The sequence below is a fragment of the Procambarus clarkii genome, chromosome 26 (assembly GCF_040958095.1).
Source record: "Procambarus clarkii isolate CNS0578487 chromosome 26, FALCON_Pclarkii_2.0, whole genome shotgun sequence".
In the NCBI taxonomy this organism is placed as follows: domain Eukaryota; kingdom Metazoa; phylum Arthropoda; class Malacostraca; order Decapoda; family Cambaridae; genus Procambarus; species Procambarus clarkii.
This window is the reverse complement of record NC_091175.1, coordinates 28,325,721-28,341,772: the sequence shown is the minus strand read 5'-3', so window position 1 is coordinate 28,341,772 and position 16,052 is coordinate 28,325,721. Positions and strand designations below refer to the sequence as shown.

At 46.0% G+C, this 16,052-nt stretch overlaps 1 protein-coding gene across 1 annotated transcript in view; it reads left to right on the top strand.

Moving 5' to 3' along the window:
• Window positions 1–716: 716 nt before the first annotated feature.
• LOC123750512 (uncharacterized protein slr1819-like) overlaps window positions 717–16,052 on the top strand; it is a 19,938-nt gene continuing 4,602 nt past the window's right edge. Inside the window, exon 1 of the mRNA XM_045732620.2 lies at window positions 717–941. Coding sequence (XP_045588576.2) covers window positions 717–941 — 225 coding nt within the window. The remainder of the gene's footprint in view (window positions 942–16,052) is intronic.

Here is a 16,052-nt window from a genome sequence, read left to right as displayed (position 1 = left end):
CGATCAAACAAACACAGGGACGATCAAACACAGGGACGATCAAACTAACACAGGGACGATCAAACAAACACAGGGACGATCAAACAAACACAGGGACGATCAAACTAACTCAGAGACGATCAAACAAACACAGGGACGATCAAACAAACACAGGGACGATCAAACAAACACAGGGACGATCAAACTAACACAGAGACGATCAAACAAACACAGGGACGATCAAACAAACACAGAGACGATCAAACAAACACAGGGACGATCAAACAAACACAGGGACGATCAAACTAACACAGAGACGATCAAACTAACACAGGGACGATCAAACAAACACAGGGACGATCAAACAAACACAGGGACGATCAAACTAACACAGAGACGATCAAACAAACACAGGGACGATCAAACAATCACAGGGACGATCAAACAAACACAGGGACGATCAAACTAACACAGAGACGATCAAACAAACACAGGGACGATCAAACAAACACAGAGACGATCAAACAAACACGGACGATCAAACTAACACAGAGACGATCAAACAAACACAGGGACGATCAAACAAACACAGGGACGATCAAACAAACACAGAGACGATCAAACAAACACAGGGACGATCAAACAAACACAGGGACGATCAAACTAACACAGAGACGATCAAACAAACACAGGGACGATCAAACTAACACAGAGACGATCAAACAAACACAGGGACGATGAAACTAACACAGGGACGATCAAACAAACACAGGGACGATCAAACTAACACAGGGACGATCAAACAAACACAGGGACGATCAAACAAACACAGGGACGATCAGACAAACAGACGGACGATCAAACAAACACAGAGACGATCAGACAAACAGACTGTTAAGGAAGGCAGCAAATCTGGTTCAAAACAAGCACAGTTATGGAGTCATACCAGCTTCAGGAGACAGGTTCGTTCTCTCCTTCTACTTCGTGAACGAACTCGTCTCCCATTCGTACCTGTGTCTGGCCGCCTAGTTGCATTACCTTACATTTACTCGAGTTGAACTTTAGTAGCCATTTCTTGGGCCATTCATTCAGTCTGTCTAGGTCATATTGTAGCCACTTGCTATCTTCCTCTGTCTTAATCCTCCTCATAATTTTTGCATCAACAGCAAACAATGAAAAGAACGCGTCTATTCCCTCTGGGAGATCATTTACATATATGAGAAACAGTATAGGTCCCAGGACTGATCCCTGTGGGACTCCACTGGTGACGCCTCGTCACTCCGAGACCTCACCCCTCACAGTAACTCGCTGTCTTCTGTTGCTTAGGTACTCTCTTATCCAATGGAGTACCTTCCCTTTCAGCCCAGCCTGCATCTCCAGCTTGTCACTAGTCTCTTGTGTGGTACTGTGTCAAAGGCTTTCTGGCAATCCAACACTATGCTGGTAAGAACGTCATGACTATTTTGCCTGATTTCCTGTCACCTGGTGATTGAAATGAATGAATCCTGTGAGGCAAGATTTGTCATCCCTGAACCCATGCTAATGATGTGTTACAAATTTATTTAGCTCAAAATGTTCTACTAGTTTTGTTGTACTAGTACTGTGGTACTAGTAAAACTAGTACTTGTATAGCTTTACTATACAAGTACTACTAACTGGTACTACTATACTTTTAAGCTACTAACTGGTAACATTACATCTTTTGCTCTAGTTGTTATCGGGAGGAAGTTTCCCTTCATCGTGTCCTCGCCTGTTGGTGTCCTGGCCCCTCCTCCCAGTTCCAACACTGTTCCTTTACTGGGGCTCAGCTCCAACTCTGTACCTTGTTTAAATCATCTCAGAATAGTGACAGAGGAGGATCTTACAATCCTCATCTGTCACAACTCTTCTCAATAGTTTCCCATCCTCTGCAAACATCGACATTTAAGACTAGACTCCCGAAGACAGGTCATTTACATGAATGAGATGGTGTGGGTCCCAGCGCCGGCCTCTGAGGCACTCCGCTTGTTACCCAACGCCAGTCCTGCTACTCGCCCTCACTGTCACTCTTCGCCTCTTGTCTGTAAGGTCATTCTTTACCCAGGTTCTACTTATTCTGCCTGTCTCTCAAGTTCGTATAGTAATTTCCTCTCAGGAACTGTATCCAAGGCTTATGGAACTCCAGAAATACATAATCTGGCCAACCATCTCTGTCTTGCCTTATTTTTGTAACATTACCATAGGACTCCAGGAGGTGTGTCCAGCATGACTTACCTTCCCTAAAGGCATGTTGATGTTTACTTACATACCATACTAGATGTGTCACTATAGTCTCAGCCTTATTATTTTTATAGTAATTTGTAGAGAATGTTCGTCAGTGACACTGGCCTGGAGTTAAGTACCTCCTCTCTGTCTCCGGTCTTGTAGAGTGCCACCACACTCACCTTCTTCCAGCAGCATAGGGGAAACATTTGAGAGTCACTCACATATTTCCCCTATGTGAGTGACTCATTAAAGATCAATGCTAGAGGTACACTGAGGTCTTGTGCTCACTCTCTTAACATCACAGTGATACTTTGGTGTGTAGTTGTACTTACCTAATCGTGCTTGCAAGGGTTGAGTTTCGGCTCTTTGGTCCCGCCAAAGGCTCTTACCGCCTCGTAATCGTCAATCAATTGGTGTACAGATTTCTGTGCCTACTGGGCTCTATCATATCTTCATTTAAAATTGTGTATGGAGTCAGCCTCCACCACATCTCTGCCATTTGTTAACTACTATGACACAGAAAACAATTCTTTCTAATGACTCTGTGGCTGCTCTGGGTACTCAGTTTCCACCTGTGTCGCCTTGTGTGTGAACCACCTGTGTCCCCCTTGTGTGTGTGGACCACCTGTGTCCCCCTTGTGTGTGGACCACCTGTGTCCCCCTTGTGTGTGTGGACCACCTGTGTCCCCCTTGTGTGTGTGGACCACCTGTGTCCCCCTTGTGTGTGTGGACCACCTGTGTCCTTGTGTGTGGACCACCTGCGTCCCCTTGTGTGTGTGGACCACCTGTGTCCCCCTTGTGTGTGGACCACCTGTGTCCCCCATGTGTGTGTGGACCACCTGTGTCCCCTTGTGTGTGTGGACCACCTGTGTCCCCTAGTGTGTGGACCACCTGCGTCCCCCTTGTGTGTGGACCACCTGCGTCCCCTTGTGTGTGGACCACCTGCGTTCCCTTGTGTGTGGACCACCTGCGTTCCCTTGTGTGTGGACCACCTGCGTTCCCTTGTGTGTGGACCACCTGCGTTCCCTTGTGTGTGGACCACCTGCGTCCCCTTTTGTGTGGACCACCTGCGTCCCCTTTTGTGTGGACCACCTGCGTTCCCTTGTGTGTGGACCACCTGCGTCCTCTTGTGTGTGGACCACCTGCGTCCCCTTGTGTGTGGACCACCTGCGTCCCCTTGTGTGTGTGGACCACCTGTGTTAAATAAACTTTATCTACGATATCAATTCCTCTGATAATCTTGTGTTACGGCCACTATGGGTCGTAACCGGGTTCTTGATGGATGAACCTAAGTGACAGTATCCGACCCCAAGTCGGTAGTGGCTTTCAAGCAGTTGACTAGGTAATGCAATAAATAAAAGGGGGGGGGGATGAACACAACACTGATCCTTTATCAATATATTCCCATCACCTTAAATAGAAACATTAAAATGAAATATTACTACACTTAGATGTATATACAGGTGTCGCTCTCACACAGGATACTGAGCACTCCACGACGCTAACACAATGCAGCCTTTGTCAATCATCGTGTTTCCCCGACACACTGTACCGTTCCCGACCTTACCGGCCACAGTACCGGGAAACACTGGCGAGTCTACCTTTGCCGTGGGCCAGCCTTCCGGCAGTCTCACGAGGTGCCTCTCTGCCCACAACCACTCTCCAGCTAAGTGCTGACAGAGAACCTCAGCCACGCGCTGATTGGAGAGCGCTGATTGGAGAGCGTTACTAGCGACGGGCTAGTAACGCTCCTCGACAGGCACCTCACTGTCGGTCGTCTCTCCTCTTCGCCAGTCCCGGGATACGCCGAATTCTTTTTTTTTAATTTTGCCCCGAGGGGCGAGTTTATTGGGCAGCGCCACTCATCTTGTGAGTGGACACACCGCCATAGCAGCATGTACAACACTCCCCAATAGGAAGAAAACCCGCTGGGTTGTTCATCCTGTCACTTGTACCCAGACACAGCTGGGACTTGCTTAACTGTCTCAAGTGAACAGCTCCTCAAACAAGAAGATTAACATTTATCAACCCTTAAAAGCTTACGTTATCTTGCGGGTGCAAAATGGGGAAATCTTTTAAGAACAGTATCCACTGCTACTCCACTAGCAGAAACTACACTATTCCTGATCAGCGGCGGCTCACTTAGACGTCAGGCGTGACTAAGCTGGGAGAGTTCAGGCTGCCCAGGGTAGACTGCCGTCCTCAGTACCACTGCTGCCCCCACGTCACCAAGGATACAGACACGTCATCAGTTATAGGGAACTGGAGAAACCAAGAACCAACACCAACTCACTCAGGCATTGACATTATGCTTGTCGCTCCAACAGTTGGCGCTGGTGTTGATTCGCCACATCCCCAGAGGTCACTCACTACGACCTCACTTGTTAATCAAGGCAGGAATCTTGAGCCATTTACAGCTGTTACGCCACCACCCATAGATGGCGTTGTCTACGTAGCGTCCCATTCACGGGGAGTTTGAGTACAGACTCATAGATCGCGCTGGAACTACCAGGCCATACGCAGACGGCGGTGACGAGCCCGTAACATCTTGTATGTGGTGATCACGTCTCCCCTAACTCTTCTGTCTTTAAGCAACTTAAGGTTTAGTTCCCATAGTCTCTCTTCGTAGTCCATACCCGCACAGGTCGGGTACTATTTTGGTGGTATACCTTAAACCCTCTCCAATTTATTCTTGTGCTTCACAAGATACGGTCGACTCCATGCTGGAGCTGCATACTCCAGGATTGGTCTATCGTATGTGGAATACAAGGTTCAAAATGACGCCTAACACAAGTTTGTACAGGCAGGTAGATCATATATGTGTGTGTGTGTGTACCTGCCTCACTCTCCCATTGTCTAGTATATCTTTGTCTCTCTCTCTTTAGTATTGTGGGAGAGCACAAAGTGAGAGGACTTACCGCCACACTTTACCACCACGCCACCAAAAATGTTCCATGTTGTATGGGAGGTTTATATACTTAACTTAATATGTGGAAGGGAAGGAAGGGTGGGTGGGGAATAATTTAATAAATTTAGAGAGCCAGGTTGATATCTGTCAGTCTGTCTGTCTGTCTGTCTGTCTGTCTGTCTGTCTGTCTGTCTGTCTGTCTGTCTGTCTGTCTGTCTGTCTGTCTGTCTGTCTGTCTGTCTGTCTGTCTGTCTGTCTGCCTGTCTGTCGGTTGTCTGTCTGCCTGTCTGTCTGTCTGTACTCACCTAGTTGTACTCATCTAGTTGTGTTTGCGGGGGTTGAGCTCTGGCTCTTTGGTCCCGCCTCTCAACCGTCAATCAACAGGTGTACAGATTCCTGAGCCTATCGGGCTCTATCATATCTACACTTGAAACTGTGTATGGAGTCAGTCTCCACTACATTGCTTCCTAATGCATTCCATTTGTCAACCACTCTGACACTAAAAAAGTTCTTTCTAATATCTCTGTGGCTCATTTGGGCACTCAGTTTCCACCTGTGTCCCCTTGTGCGTGTTCCCCTTGTGTTAAATAGACTGTCTTTATCTACCATATCAATCCCCTTCAGAATCTTGAATGTGGTGATCATGTCCCCCCTAACTCTTCTGTCTTCCAGCGAAGTGAGGTTTAATTCCCGTAGTCTCTCCTCGTAGCTCATACCTCTCAGCTCGGGTACTAGTCTGGTGGCAAACCTTTGAACCTTTTCCAGTTTAGTCTTATCCTTGACTAGATATGGACTCCATGCTGGGGCTGCATACTCCAGGATTGGCCTGACATATGTGGTATACAAAGTTCTGAATGATTCTTTACACAAGTTTCTGAATTCCGTTCGTATGTTGGCCAGCCTGGCATATGCCGCTGATGTTATCCTCTTGATATGTGCTGCAGGAGACAGGTCTGGCGTGATATCAACCCCCAAGTCTTTTTCCTTCTCTGACTCCTGAAGAATTTCCTCTCCCAGATGATACCTTGTATCTGGTCTCCTGCTCCCTACACCTATCTTCATTACATTACATTTGGTTGGGTTAAACTCTAACAACCATTTGTTCAAACATTCCTTCAGCTTGTCTAGGTCTTCTTGAAGCCTCAAACAGTCCTCTTCTGTTTTAATCCTTCTCATAATTTTAGCATCGTCCGCGAACATTGAGAGAAATGAATCGATACCCTCCGGGAGATCATTTACATATATCAGAAACAAGATAGGACCGAGTACAGAGCCCTGTGGGACTCCACTGGTGACTTCACGCCAATCGGAGGTCTCACCCCTCACCGTAACTCTCTGCTTCCTATTGCTTAGATACTCCCTTATCCACTGGAGCACCTTACCAGCTACACCTGCCTGTCTCTCCAGCTTATGTACCAGCCTCTTATGCGGTACTGTGTCAAAGGCTTTCCGACAATCCAAGAAAATGCAGTCCGCCCAGCCCTCTCTTTCTTGCTTTATCTGTGTCACCTGATCGTAGAATTCTATCAAGCCTGTAAGGCAAGATTTACCCTCCCTGAACCCATGTTGGCGATTTGTCACGAAGTCCCTTCTCTCCAGATGTGTTACCAGGTTTTTTCTCACAATCTTCTCCATCACCTTGCATGGTATACAAGTCAAGGACACTGGCCTGTAGTTCAGTGCCTCTTGTCTGTCGCCCTTTTTGTATATTGGGACCACATTTGCCGTCTTCCATATTTCTGGTAGGTCTCCCATCTCTAGTGACTTACTATACACTATGGAGAGTGGCAAGCAAAGTGCCTCTGCACACTCTTTCAGTACCCATGGTGAGATCCCATCTGGACCAACAGCCTTTCTAACATCCAGATCCAGCAGGTGTCTCTTGACCTCCTCTCTCGTAATTTCGAACTCCTCCAAGGCCGCCTGGTTTACCTCCCTTTCTCCTAGCACAGTGACCTCACCCTGTTCTATTGTGAAGACCTCCTGGAACCTCTTGTTGAGTTCCTCACACACCTCTCTGTCATTCTCTGTATACCTGTCCTCGCCTGTTCTAAGTTTCAATACCTGTTCTTTCACTGTTGTTTTCCTTCTGATGTGACTGTGGAGTAGCTTTGGTTCGGTCTTGGCTTTGTTTGCTATATCATTTTCAAAATTTTTCTCTGCTTCTCTTCTCACCCTGACGTACTCATTCCTGGTTCTCTGGTATCTCTCTCTGCTTTCTGGTGTTCTGTTATTCCGGAAGTTCCTCCACGCCTTTTTGTTCAGTTTCTTCGCTTCCATACATGCCCTATTATACCATGGATTCTTCTGTTGCTTCTCGGATTTTTCCCTTTGGGCCGGGATGAACCTGTTTACTGCCTCCTGACACTTTTGGGTAACATAGTCCATCATACCCTGTACAGACTTGTCTCTGAGGTCTGTGTCCCAAGGTATTTCACTTAGGAAACTTCTCATCTGTTCATAATTCCCCTTTCGGTATGCCAGCCTTTTGATTCCTAGTTCTTTTTGGGGGGAGATAAGTCCTAGCTCTACCAGGTACTCAAAGTTCAATACACTGTGGTCACTCATTCCCAAGGGCGCTTCCATCTTAACTTCCCTTATATCCCATTCATTTAGGGTAAATATCAAATCAAGCATTGCTGGTTCATCTTCTCCTCTCATTCTTGTTGGTTCTTTGGTGTGCTGGCTTAGAAAGTTTCTTGTTGCCACGTCCAGCAGCTTAGCTCTCCATGTTTCTGGTCCTCCATGCGGGTCTCTGTTCTTCCAATCTATCTTCCCATGGTTGAAGTCTCTCATAATTAGTAGTCCAGATCCATTCCTGCTAGCAACAGAAGCTGCTCTTTCTATTATGTTAATGGTGGCCATGTTGTTTCTATCATATTCCTGTCTAGGTCTTCTGTCATTTGGTGGTGGATTATATATGACTGCGACTATAATTTTTTTCCCTCCATTTGTTACAGTACCTGCTATGTAGTCACTGAAACCTTCACAGCCCTGAATATCCATCTCCTCAAAATCCCAGCCTTTTCTTACCAGCAGGGCTACACCCCCACCACCTCTTCCTTCCCTCTCTTTCCTCATAACATAATAGTCCTGTGGGAACACTGCATTTGTTATCGTTTTCGTGATCTTTGTTTCTGTGAGTGCTATTATGTCTGGGTTTTCCTCTAGTACCAGTTCTCCAAGCTCATTTGCTTTATTTGTAATTCCATCTATGTTAGTGTACATCGCTTTGAGGCTCACTTTCTTCTATCCCTTCCCAAATCGCCTCCTTGGTGAGTGTTCTGCTGGTGGGGGAGGCTGTCTGTCTGTCTGTCTGTCTGTCTGTCTGTCTGTCTGTCTGTCTGTCTGTCTGTCTGCCTGTCTGTCTGTCTGCCTGTCTGTCTGTCTGTCTGTCGGTCTGTCTGTCTGTCTGTCTGTCTGTCTGTCTGTCTGTCTGTCTGTCTGCCTGCCTGTCTGTCTGTCTGTCTGTCTGTCTGTCTGTCTGTCTGTCTGTCTGTCTGCCTGTCTGTCTGTCTGTCTGTCTGTCTGTCTGTCTGTCTGTCTGTCTGTCTGTCTGTCCTCACCTATTTGTGCTTGCCGGGGTTGAGCTCTGGCTCTTTGGTCCCGCCTCTCAACTGTCAATCAACTGATGTACAGGATCCTGAGCCTACTGGGCTCTATCATATCTACACTTGAGACTGTGTATGGAGTCAGCCTCCACCACATCACTGCCTAATGCATTCCACCTGTTAACTACTCTGACACTGAAAACGTTCTTTCTAACGTCCCTGTGGCTCATTTGGGTACTCAGTTTCCACCTGTGTCCCCTTGTTCCTGTACCACCCGTGTTAAACGGTTTATCTTTATCTACCCCTGTCAATTTTCTGAGAATTTTGTAGGTAGTGATCATGTCTCCCCTTACTCTTCTGTCTTCTAGTGTCGTGAGGTGCATTTCTCGCAGCCTTTCTCGTAACTCATGCCTCTTAGTTCTGGGACTAGTCTAGTGGCATATCTCTGAACTATTTCAAGCTTCGGCTTGTGCTTGACAAGGTACGGGCTCCATGCTGGGGCCGCATACTCCAGGATTGGTCTTACATATGTGGTTTACAAGGTTCTGAATGCAGGCGATGAGTCACAATAACGTGAGTGAAGTATGTTGACCAGACCACACACTAGAAGTTGAAGGGACGACGACGTTTCGGTCCGTCCTGGACCATTCTCAAGTCGATTGTGAAGAGGAGGTAGAGACAGGCAGTAAATAGGCAAGAGAGAGCTGAGGAGGAAAGTAAGGTGTAGGGGATAGTAATAATGAGAACTGCAGCAGGCCTATTGGGCCATACGAGGCAGCTCCTATTATAACCACCGAAGGAGATAGTAATAGGAATAAGAATAGCAAGGGAGCGTAGGAGAAGACAATGAACAGAAAAAAGGGGTGTCGAGAGAAAGAAAAGGAAAGACAAAGAAAAATAAATGTAAGGGGTAAGCTTATGTTAAGTCACGTTTGTTAGAAAGTTTAGAACATTTAAGTATATACTGTGAAAGGGAAGAGTCCACAGCAACAAAGCCAGGACTCAAGTTCATGTTGGGTACATTGTGTATTAGAAGCGATTCAACAAGGCGGTGTCTGTGTAGAGTAGAGGCAGGAAAGATTATTTTGGAGGAAGACCAATCAATGGGATGATTAGAATCCCTCACATGGCAGAAGAGAGCATTGTTAGTGTCTGCAGACTTAACACTTCTCTTGTGTTCTTTAAGTCTGTCATTCAGTGTACGGCCAGTTTCGCCAAAGTATTGGAGAGGACAAGATGAACAGGAAATAGAGTAGACACCAGCAGCATTAGAAGCAGGAGGAGCAGTGTGAACTAGATTGTTACGAAGTGTGTTAGTTTGTCGAAAGGCGAGTTTAATGTCAAGAGGAGGAAAGGTATTGGTAAAAGTTTTGAGTTCAGATATGAAGGGAAGGCATAGTACAGTGCTACTAGTGTTGGAAGCAGGTTTAGGATGAAAGAAATTTCGTTTAGCTTGAGAGTAGGCACAGTTGATGAAATGCAAAGGATAACCAAGGCGAGAGAATGATTTGTAGATAAAGGCAATTTCAGAATCAAGAAACTGAGGGTCGCTGATGCGTAGAGCGCGGAGGAAGAGAGAGACGAGGACACTTTTCTTAACAGAAGGAGGATGGTAGGAAAAGAAGTGAATGTACATGCCACTATGCATGGGTTTACGGTAGACAGAGAAAGAGAACCCAGACACAGAGCTGTGAACATGAACATCAAGAAAAGGAAGGAGGGAATTAGATTCCCACTCAACTTTGAAATGGATAGAAGGAGCCAGATTGTTAAGAGAGGCGAGGAAAGGCTGGAAAAGATTAAGGTCATGAGGCCATAAAGCAAAAATGTCATCAACATAGCGAAGCCAGAGAGAGGGACGAGTATCAATAGAAGGAAGAAGAACAGTTTCGAAGTATTCCATGTAGATATTAGAAAGAACAGGGGAGAGAGGGGAACCCATAGCGACACCGAAAGTTTGAGTGTATACCGGTGTATTTGAGTGTATACCGGTGTATTTGAGTGTATACCGGTGTATTTGAGTGTATACCGGTGTATTTGAGTGTATACCGGTGTATTTGAGTGTATATTGAGTCTCATACCGGACCGAAACGTCGTCGTCCTTTCAACTTCTAGTGTGTGGTCTGGTCAACAAGGTTCTGAATGATTCCTTACACAGGTTCCTGAAGGCAGTTCTGGTGTTAGCCAGCCTCGCATACGCCGGAGATGTTATTCTTTTGATGTGGGCTTCAGGAGACACGTTTGGTGTGATATCAACTCCTAGATCCCTCTCCCTGTCCGTTTCATGAAGGACTTCATCTCCCTTTCTGTATCCTGTGTCTGGCCTTCTGTTTCCACTGCGTAGTTTCATTACCTTACATTTACTCGGGTTGAACTTTAGTAGACATTTGTTGGACCATTCATGCAGTCTGTCTAGGTCATCTTGTAGTCTCATACTGTCTTCCTTCGTCTTAATCCTCCTCATAATTTTTGCATAATCTTGCAGCATCAGCAAACAATGAGAGGAATGACTCTATACCATTTGGAAGTTCATTTACATATATAAAAAACAGTATGGGTCCAAGGACTGAACCCTGCGGTACCCCACTGGTATGGAAGTTAGGGACATTGGCCTGTAGTTCAGTGCCTCCTGTCTATCCCCTTCTTGTATAACGGGACTATGTTTGCCGCCTTCCAAATTTCTGCCACTTCACCTGTTACCAGTGACTTGTTGTACACCATGGAGAGTGGCAGGCACAGTGCTCCTGCTCCTTCCTTTAGTATCCATGGTGAGATTCCATCCGGGCCTATAGCCTTTGTCACATCCAACACTAGCAAAAGTTTCCTTACATCTCTACTGGTAATCTAAAATTCCTCTAGTGGTGCCTGGTTAATTATTCTCAAAACTCTGCATGAGTTTTCGGAGCATAATCATAATTTTGCATAATTACCACAGACAAACTCTGTCTGTCTGTCTGTCTGTCTGTCTGTCTGTCTGTCTGTCTGTCTGTCTGTCTGTCTGTCTGTCTGTCTGTCTGTCTGTCTGTCTGTCTGTCTACCTGCCTGTGTCTGTCTGCCTAACTGTCTGTCTGTCTGTCTGTCTGTCTGTCTGTCTGTCTGTCTGTCTGTCTGTCTGTCTGTCTGTCTGTCTGTCTGTCTGTCTGTCTGTCTGTCTACCTGCCTGTGTCTGTCTGCCTAACTGTCTGTCTGTCTGTCTGTCTGTCTGTCTGTCTGTCTGTCTGTCTGTCTGTCTGTCTGTCTGTTTGTCTGTCTGTCTGTCTGTCTGTCTGTCTGTCTGTCTGTCTGTCTGTCTGTCTGTCTGTCTGTCTGTCTGTCTGTCTGTCTGTCTGTCTTTCAGTCTGTGTTTCTGTCTTTCTGCCTGTATTCACCTATTCACCTATTTGAACTCACCTATTTGTGCTTGCAGGATCGAGCATTGACTCTTGGATCCCACCTTTCCAGCCATCGGTTGTTTACAGCAATGACTCCTGTCCCATTTCCCTATCATACCTAATTTTAAAATTATGAATAGTATTTGCTTCCACAACCTGTTCCTGAAGTGCATTCCATTTTTCCACTACTCTCACGCTAAAAGAAAACTTCCTAACATCTCTGTGACTCATCTGAGTTTCCAGTTTCCACCCATGTCCCCTCGTTCTGTTATTATTACGTGTGAACATTTCATCTATTTCCACTTTGTCAATTCCCCTGAGTATTTTATATGTTCCTATCATATCTCCTCTCTCCCTTCTTTTCTCTAGTGTCGTAAGGTTCAGTTCCCTCAGACGTTCTTCATATCCCATCCCTCGTAACTCTGGGAGAATCCTCGTCGCAAATCTCTGAACCTTCTCCAGTTTCTTTATGTGTTTCTTCAGGTGGGGGCTCCATGATGGCGCGGCATACTCTAAGACTGGCCTCACGTAGGCAGTGTAAAGCGCCCTAAAAGCCTCCTCACTTAGGTTTCTGAATGAAGTTCTAATTTTCGCCAGTGTAGAATACGCTGCTGTCGTTATCCTATTTATATGTGCCTCAGGAGTTAGATTAGGTGTCACATCCACTCCCAGGTCTCTTTCTCGAATAGTCACAGGTAGGCAGTTCCCCTTCATTGTGTACTGTCCCTTTGGTCGTCTATCACCTGATCCCATTTCCATAACTTTACATTGACTGGTGTTGAACTCCAGTAGCCATTTCCCTGACCATCTCTGCAACCTGTTTAAGTCCCCTTGGAGGATCCTACAATCCTTGTCTGTCACACCTCTTCTCATTAATTTTGCGTCATCCGCAAACATTGACATGTATAAATCCACTCCTGTAAACATATCATTTACGTAAATTAGAAAGAGGATTGGGCCCAGCACCGATCCTTGAGGTACTCCACTCGTTACTGTTCGCCAGTCCGACTTCTCGCCCATTTCCATTACCCTCTGGCTCCATCTTGCTAGGTAGTTCCTTACCCATGCTAGGGCCTTTCCGCTTACTCCTGCCTGCCTCTCAAGTTTGTATAGCAGTCTCATGTGCGGTACCGTATCAAAGGCCTTTTGGCAGTCAAGAAATATGCAGTCTGCCCAGCCTTCTCTGTCCTGCCTTATCCTTGTTACTTTGTCATAGAATTCTAAAAGGTTTGTTAGGCATGATTTCCCTGTCCAGAACCCATGTTGGTGCTTGTTTACAAACCCAATGCTCTCCAGGTGCTCAACAAGTCTTAGCCTAATTATTCTTTCAAGTATTTTGCAGGGGATGCTTGTCAGTGATACGGGTCTGTAGTTAAATGCCTCCTCCCTATCACCTTTTTTGAAAATCGGTACGCCATTTGCCTCCTTCCAGCAACTGAGCAATTCTCCCGACATAAATGACTCATTAAAGATCATTGCCAGCGGCACGCTGAGAGCCTGCGCTGCCTCTTTGAGTATCCACGATGATACTTTGTCTGGTCCAACCACTTTTGTTCCATCCAGTGTTGTCAACTGTTTCATTACCTCCTCTGCTGTCACCTCTATATCTGATAGTCTTTCATTTTCTTCTACTCTTTTAACAATGGGAGCTGCTCAGGCTCGGCTATGAACACTCCATGGAAACTTCCATTCAGTACCTCGCAGATTTCCTTGTCGCTTTCTGTATATGCCCCTTCTGTTTTCCTCAGTCTTGTCACTTGGTCATTTACCGACATCTTCCTTCTCATAAGGCTATGTAGTAGTTTAGGTTGCTTTTTCGCTTTGATTGCAATATCATTCTCAAAATTTCTTTCCGACACTCGTCTTATGTTAATGTAATCATTTCTAGCTCTGTTACATCTAATCCTGTTGTCCTCTGTCCTTTGTCTTCTGTACTTCCTCCACTCCCTCCTGCTTCTCACCTTTGCTTCCTGACACTGTCTATTAAACCATGGGTTATTATATTCCCTCCTGCTTTTTTCCTTTACTGTTGGAATAAATCTCTCTTCAGCCTCCTTGCATTTCCATATGACTTGGTTCATCATATCTTGCACTGTTTTTCTTCTAATTTCTTCCTCCCACTGCACGTCTCCCAGGTAGTCCCTTATCCTTCTGTAGTCCCCTTTCCTGTAATCAAGTCTCCTTTCCCGGACCTCTTGTCCTTTGGTCACATGTTTGAGTTCCATCATGTAGTCAAAGACTAGGACACAATGGTCACTAGCTCCTAGTGGTATTTCATGTTCCAACTGCTCGATGTCTTCTACATTCTGGGTGAAAACGAGGTCTAATAGGCTGGGGGTATCCCCTCCTCTTTCCCTAGTGTCTTCCCGGCTGTCTGTCTGTCTGTCTGTCTGTCTGTCTGTCTGTCTGTCTGTCTGTCTGTCTGTCTGTCTGTCTGTCTGTCTGTCTGTACTCATCTAGTTGTGTTTGCGGGGGTTGAGCTCTGGCTCTTTGGTCCCGCCTCTCAACCGTCAATCAACAGGTGTACAGATTCCTGAGCCTATTGGGCTCTATCATATCTACACTTGAAACTGTGTATGGAGTCAGCCTCCACCACATCGCTTCCTAATGCATTCCATTTGTCAACCACTCTGACACTAAAAAAGTTCTTTCTAATATCTCTGTGGCTCATTTGGGCACTCAGTTTCCACCTGTGTACCCTTGTGCGTGTGCCCCTTGTGTTAAATAGTCTGTCTTTATCTACCCTATCAATTCCCTTCAGAATATTGAATGTGGTGATCATGTCCCCCCTAACTCTTCTGTCTTCCAGCGAAGTGAGGTTTAATTCCCGTAGTCTCTCCTCGTAGCTCATACCTCTCAGCTCGGGTACTAGTCTGGTGGCAAACCTTTGATTCTTTTCCAGTTTAGTCTTATCCTTGACTAGATATGGACTCCATGCTGGGGCTGCATACTCCAGGATTGGCCTGACATATGTGGTATACAAAGTTCTGAATGATTCTTTACACAAGTTTCTGAATGCCGTTCGTATGTTGGCCAGCCTGGCATATGCCGCTGATGTTATCCTCTTGATATGTGCTGCAGGAGACAGGTCTGGCGTGATATCAACCCCCAAGTCTTTTTCTTTCTCTGACTCCTGAAGAATTTCCTCTCCCAGATGATACCTTGTATCTGGCCTCCTGCTCCCTACACCTACCTTCAATACATTACATTTGGTAGGGTTAAACTCTAACAACCATTTGTTCGACCATTCCTTCAGCTTGTCTAGGTCTTCTTGAAGCCTCAAACAGTCCTCTTCTGTCTTAATCCTTCTCATAATTTTAGCATCGTCCGCAAACATTGAGAGAAATGAATCGATACCCTCCGGGAGATCATTTATATATATCAGAAACAAGATAGGACCGAGTACAGAGCCCTGTGGGACTCCACTGGTGACTTCACGCCAATCGAAGCTCTCGCCCCTCACCGTAACTCTCTGCTTCCTATTGCTTAGGTACTCCCTTATCCACTGGAGCACCTTACCAGCTACACCTGCCTGTCTCTCCAGCTTATGTACCAGCCTCTTATGCTGTACTGTGTCAAAGGCTTTCCGACAATCCAAGAAAATGCAGTTCGCCCAGCCCTCTCTTTCTTGCTTAATCTTTGTCACCTGGTCGTAGAATTCAATTAAGCAAGTCAGGCAAGACTTACCCTACCTGAACCCATGTTGGCGATTTGTCAGGAAGTCCCTTCTCTACAGATGAGTTACCAGGTTTTTTCTCACGATTTTCTCCATCACCTTGCATGGTATACAAGTCAAGGACACTGGCCTGTAGTTCAGTGCCTCTTGTCCGTCGCCCTTTTTGTATATTAGGACCACATTCGCCGTCTTCCACATTTTTGGTAAGTCTCCCGTCTCCAGTGACCGACTATACACTATGGAGAGTGGCAAGCAAAGTGCCTCTGCACACTCTTTCAGACAGACAGATACACTCTGTCTGTCTGTCTGTCTGTCTGTCTGTC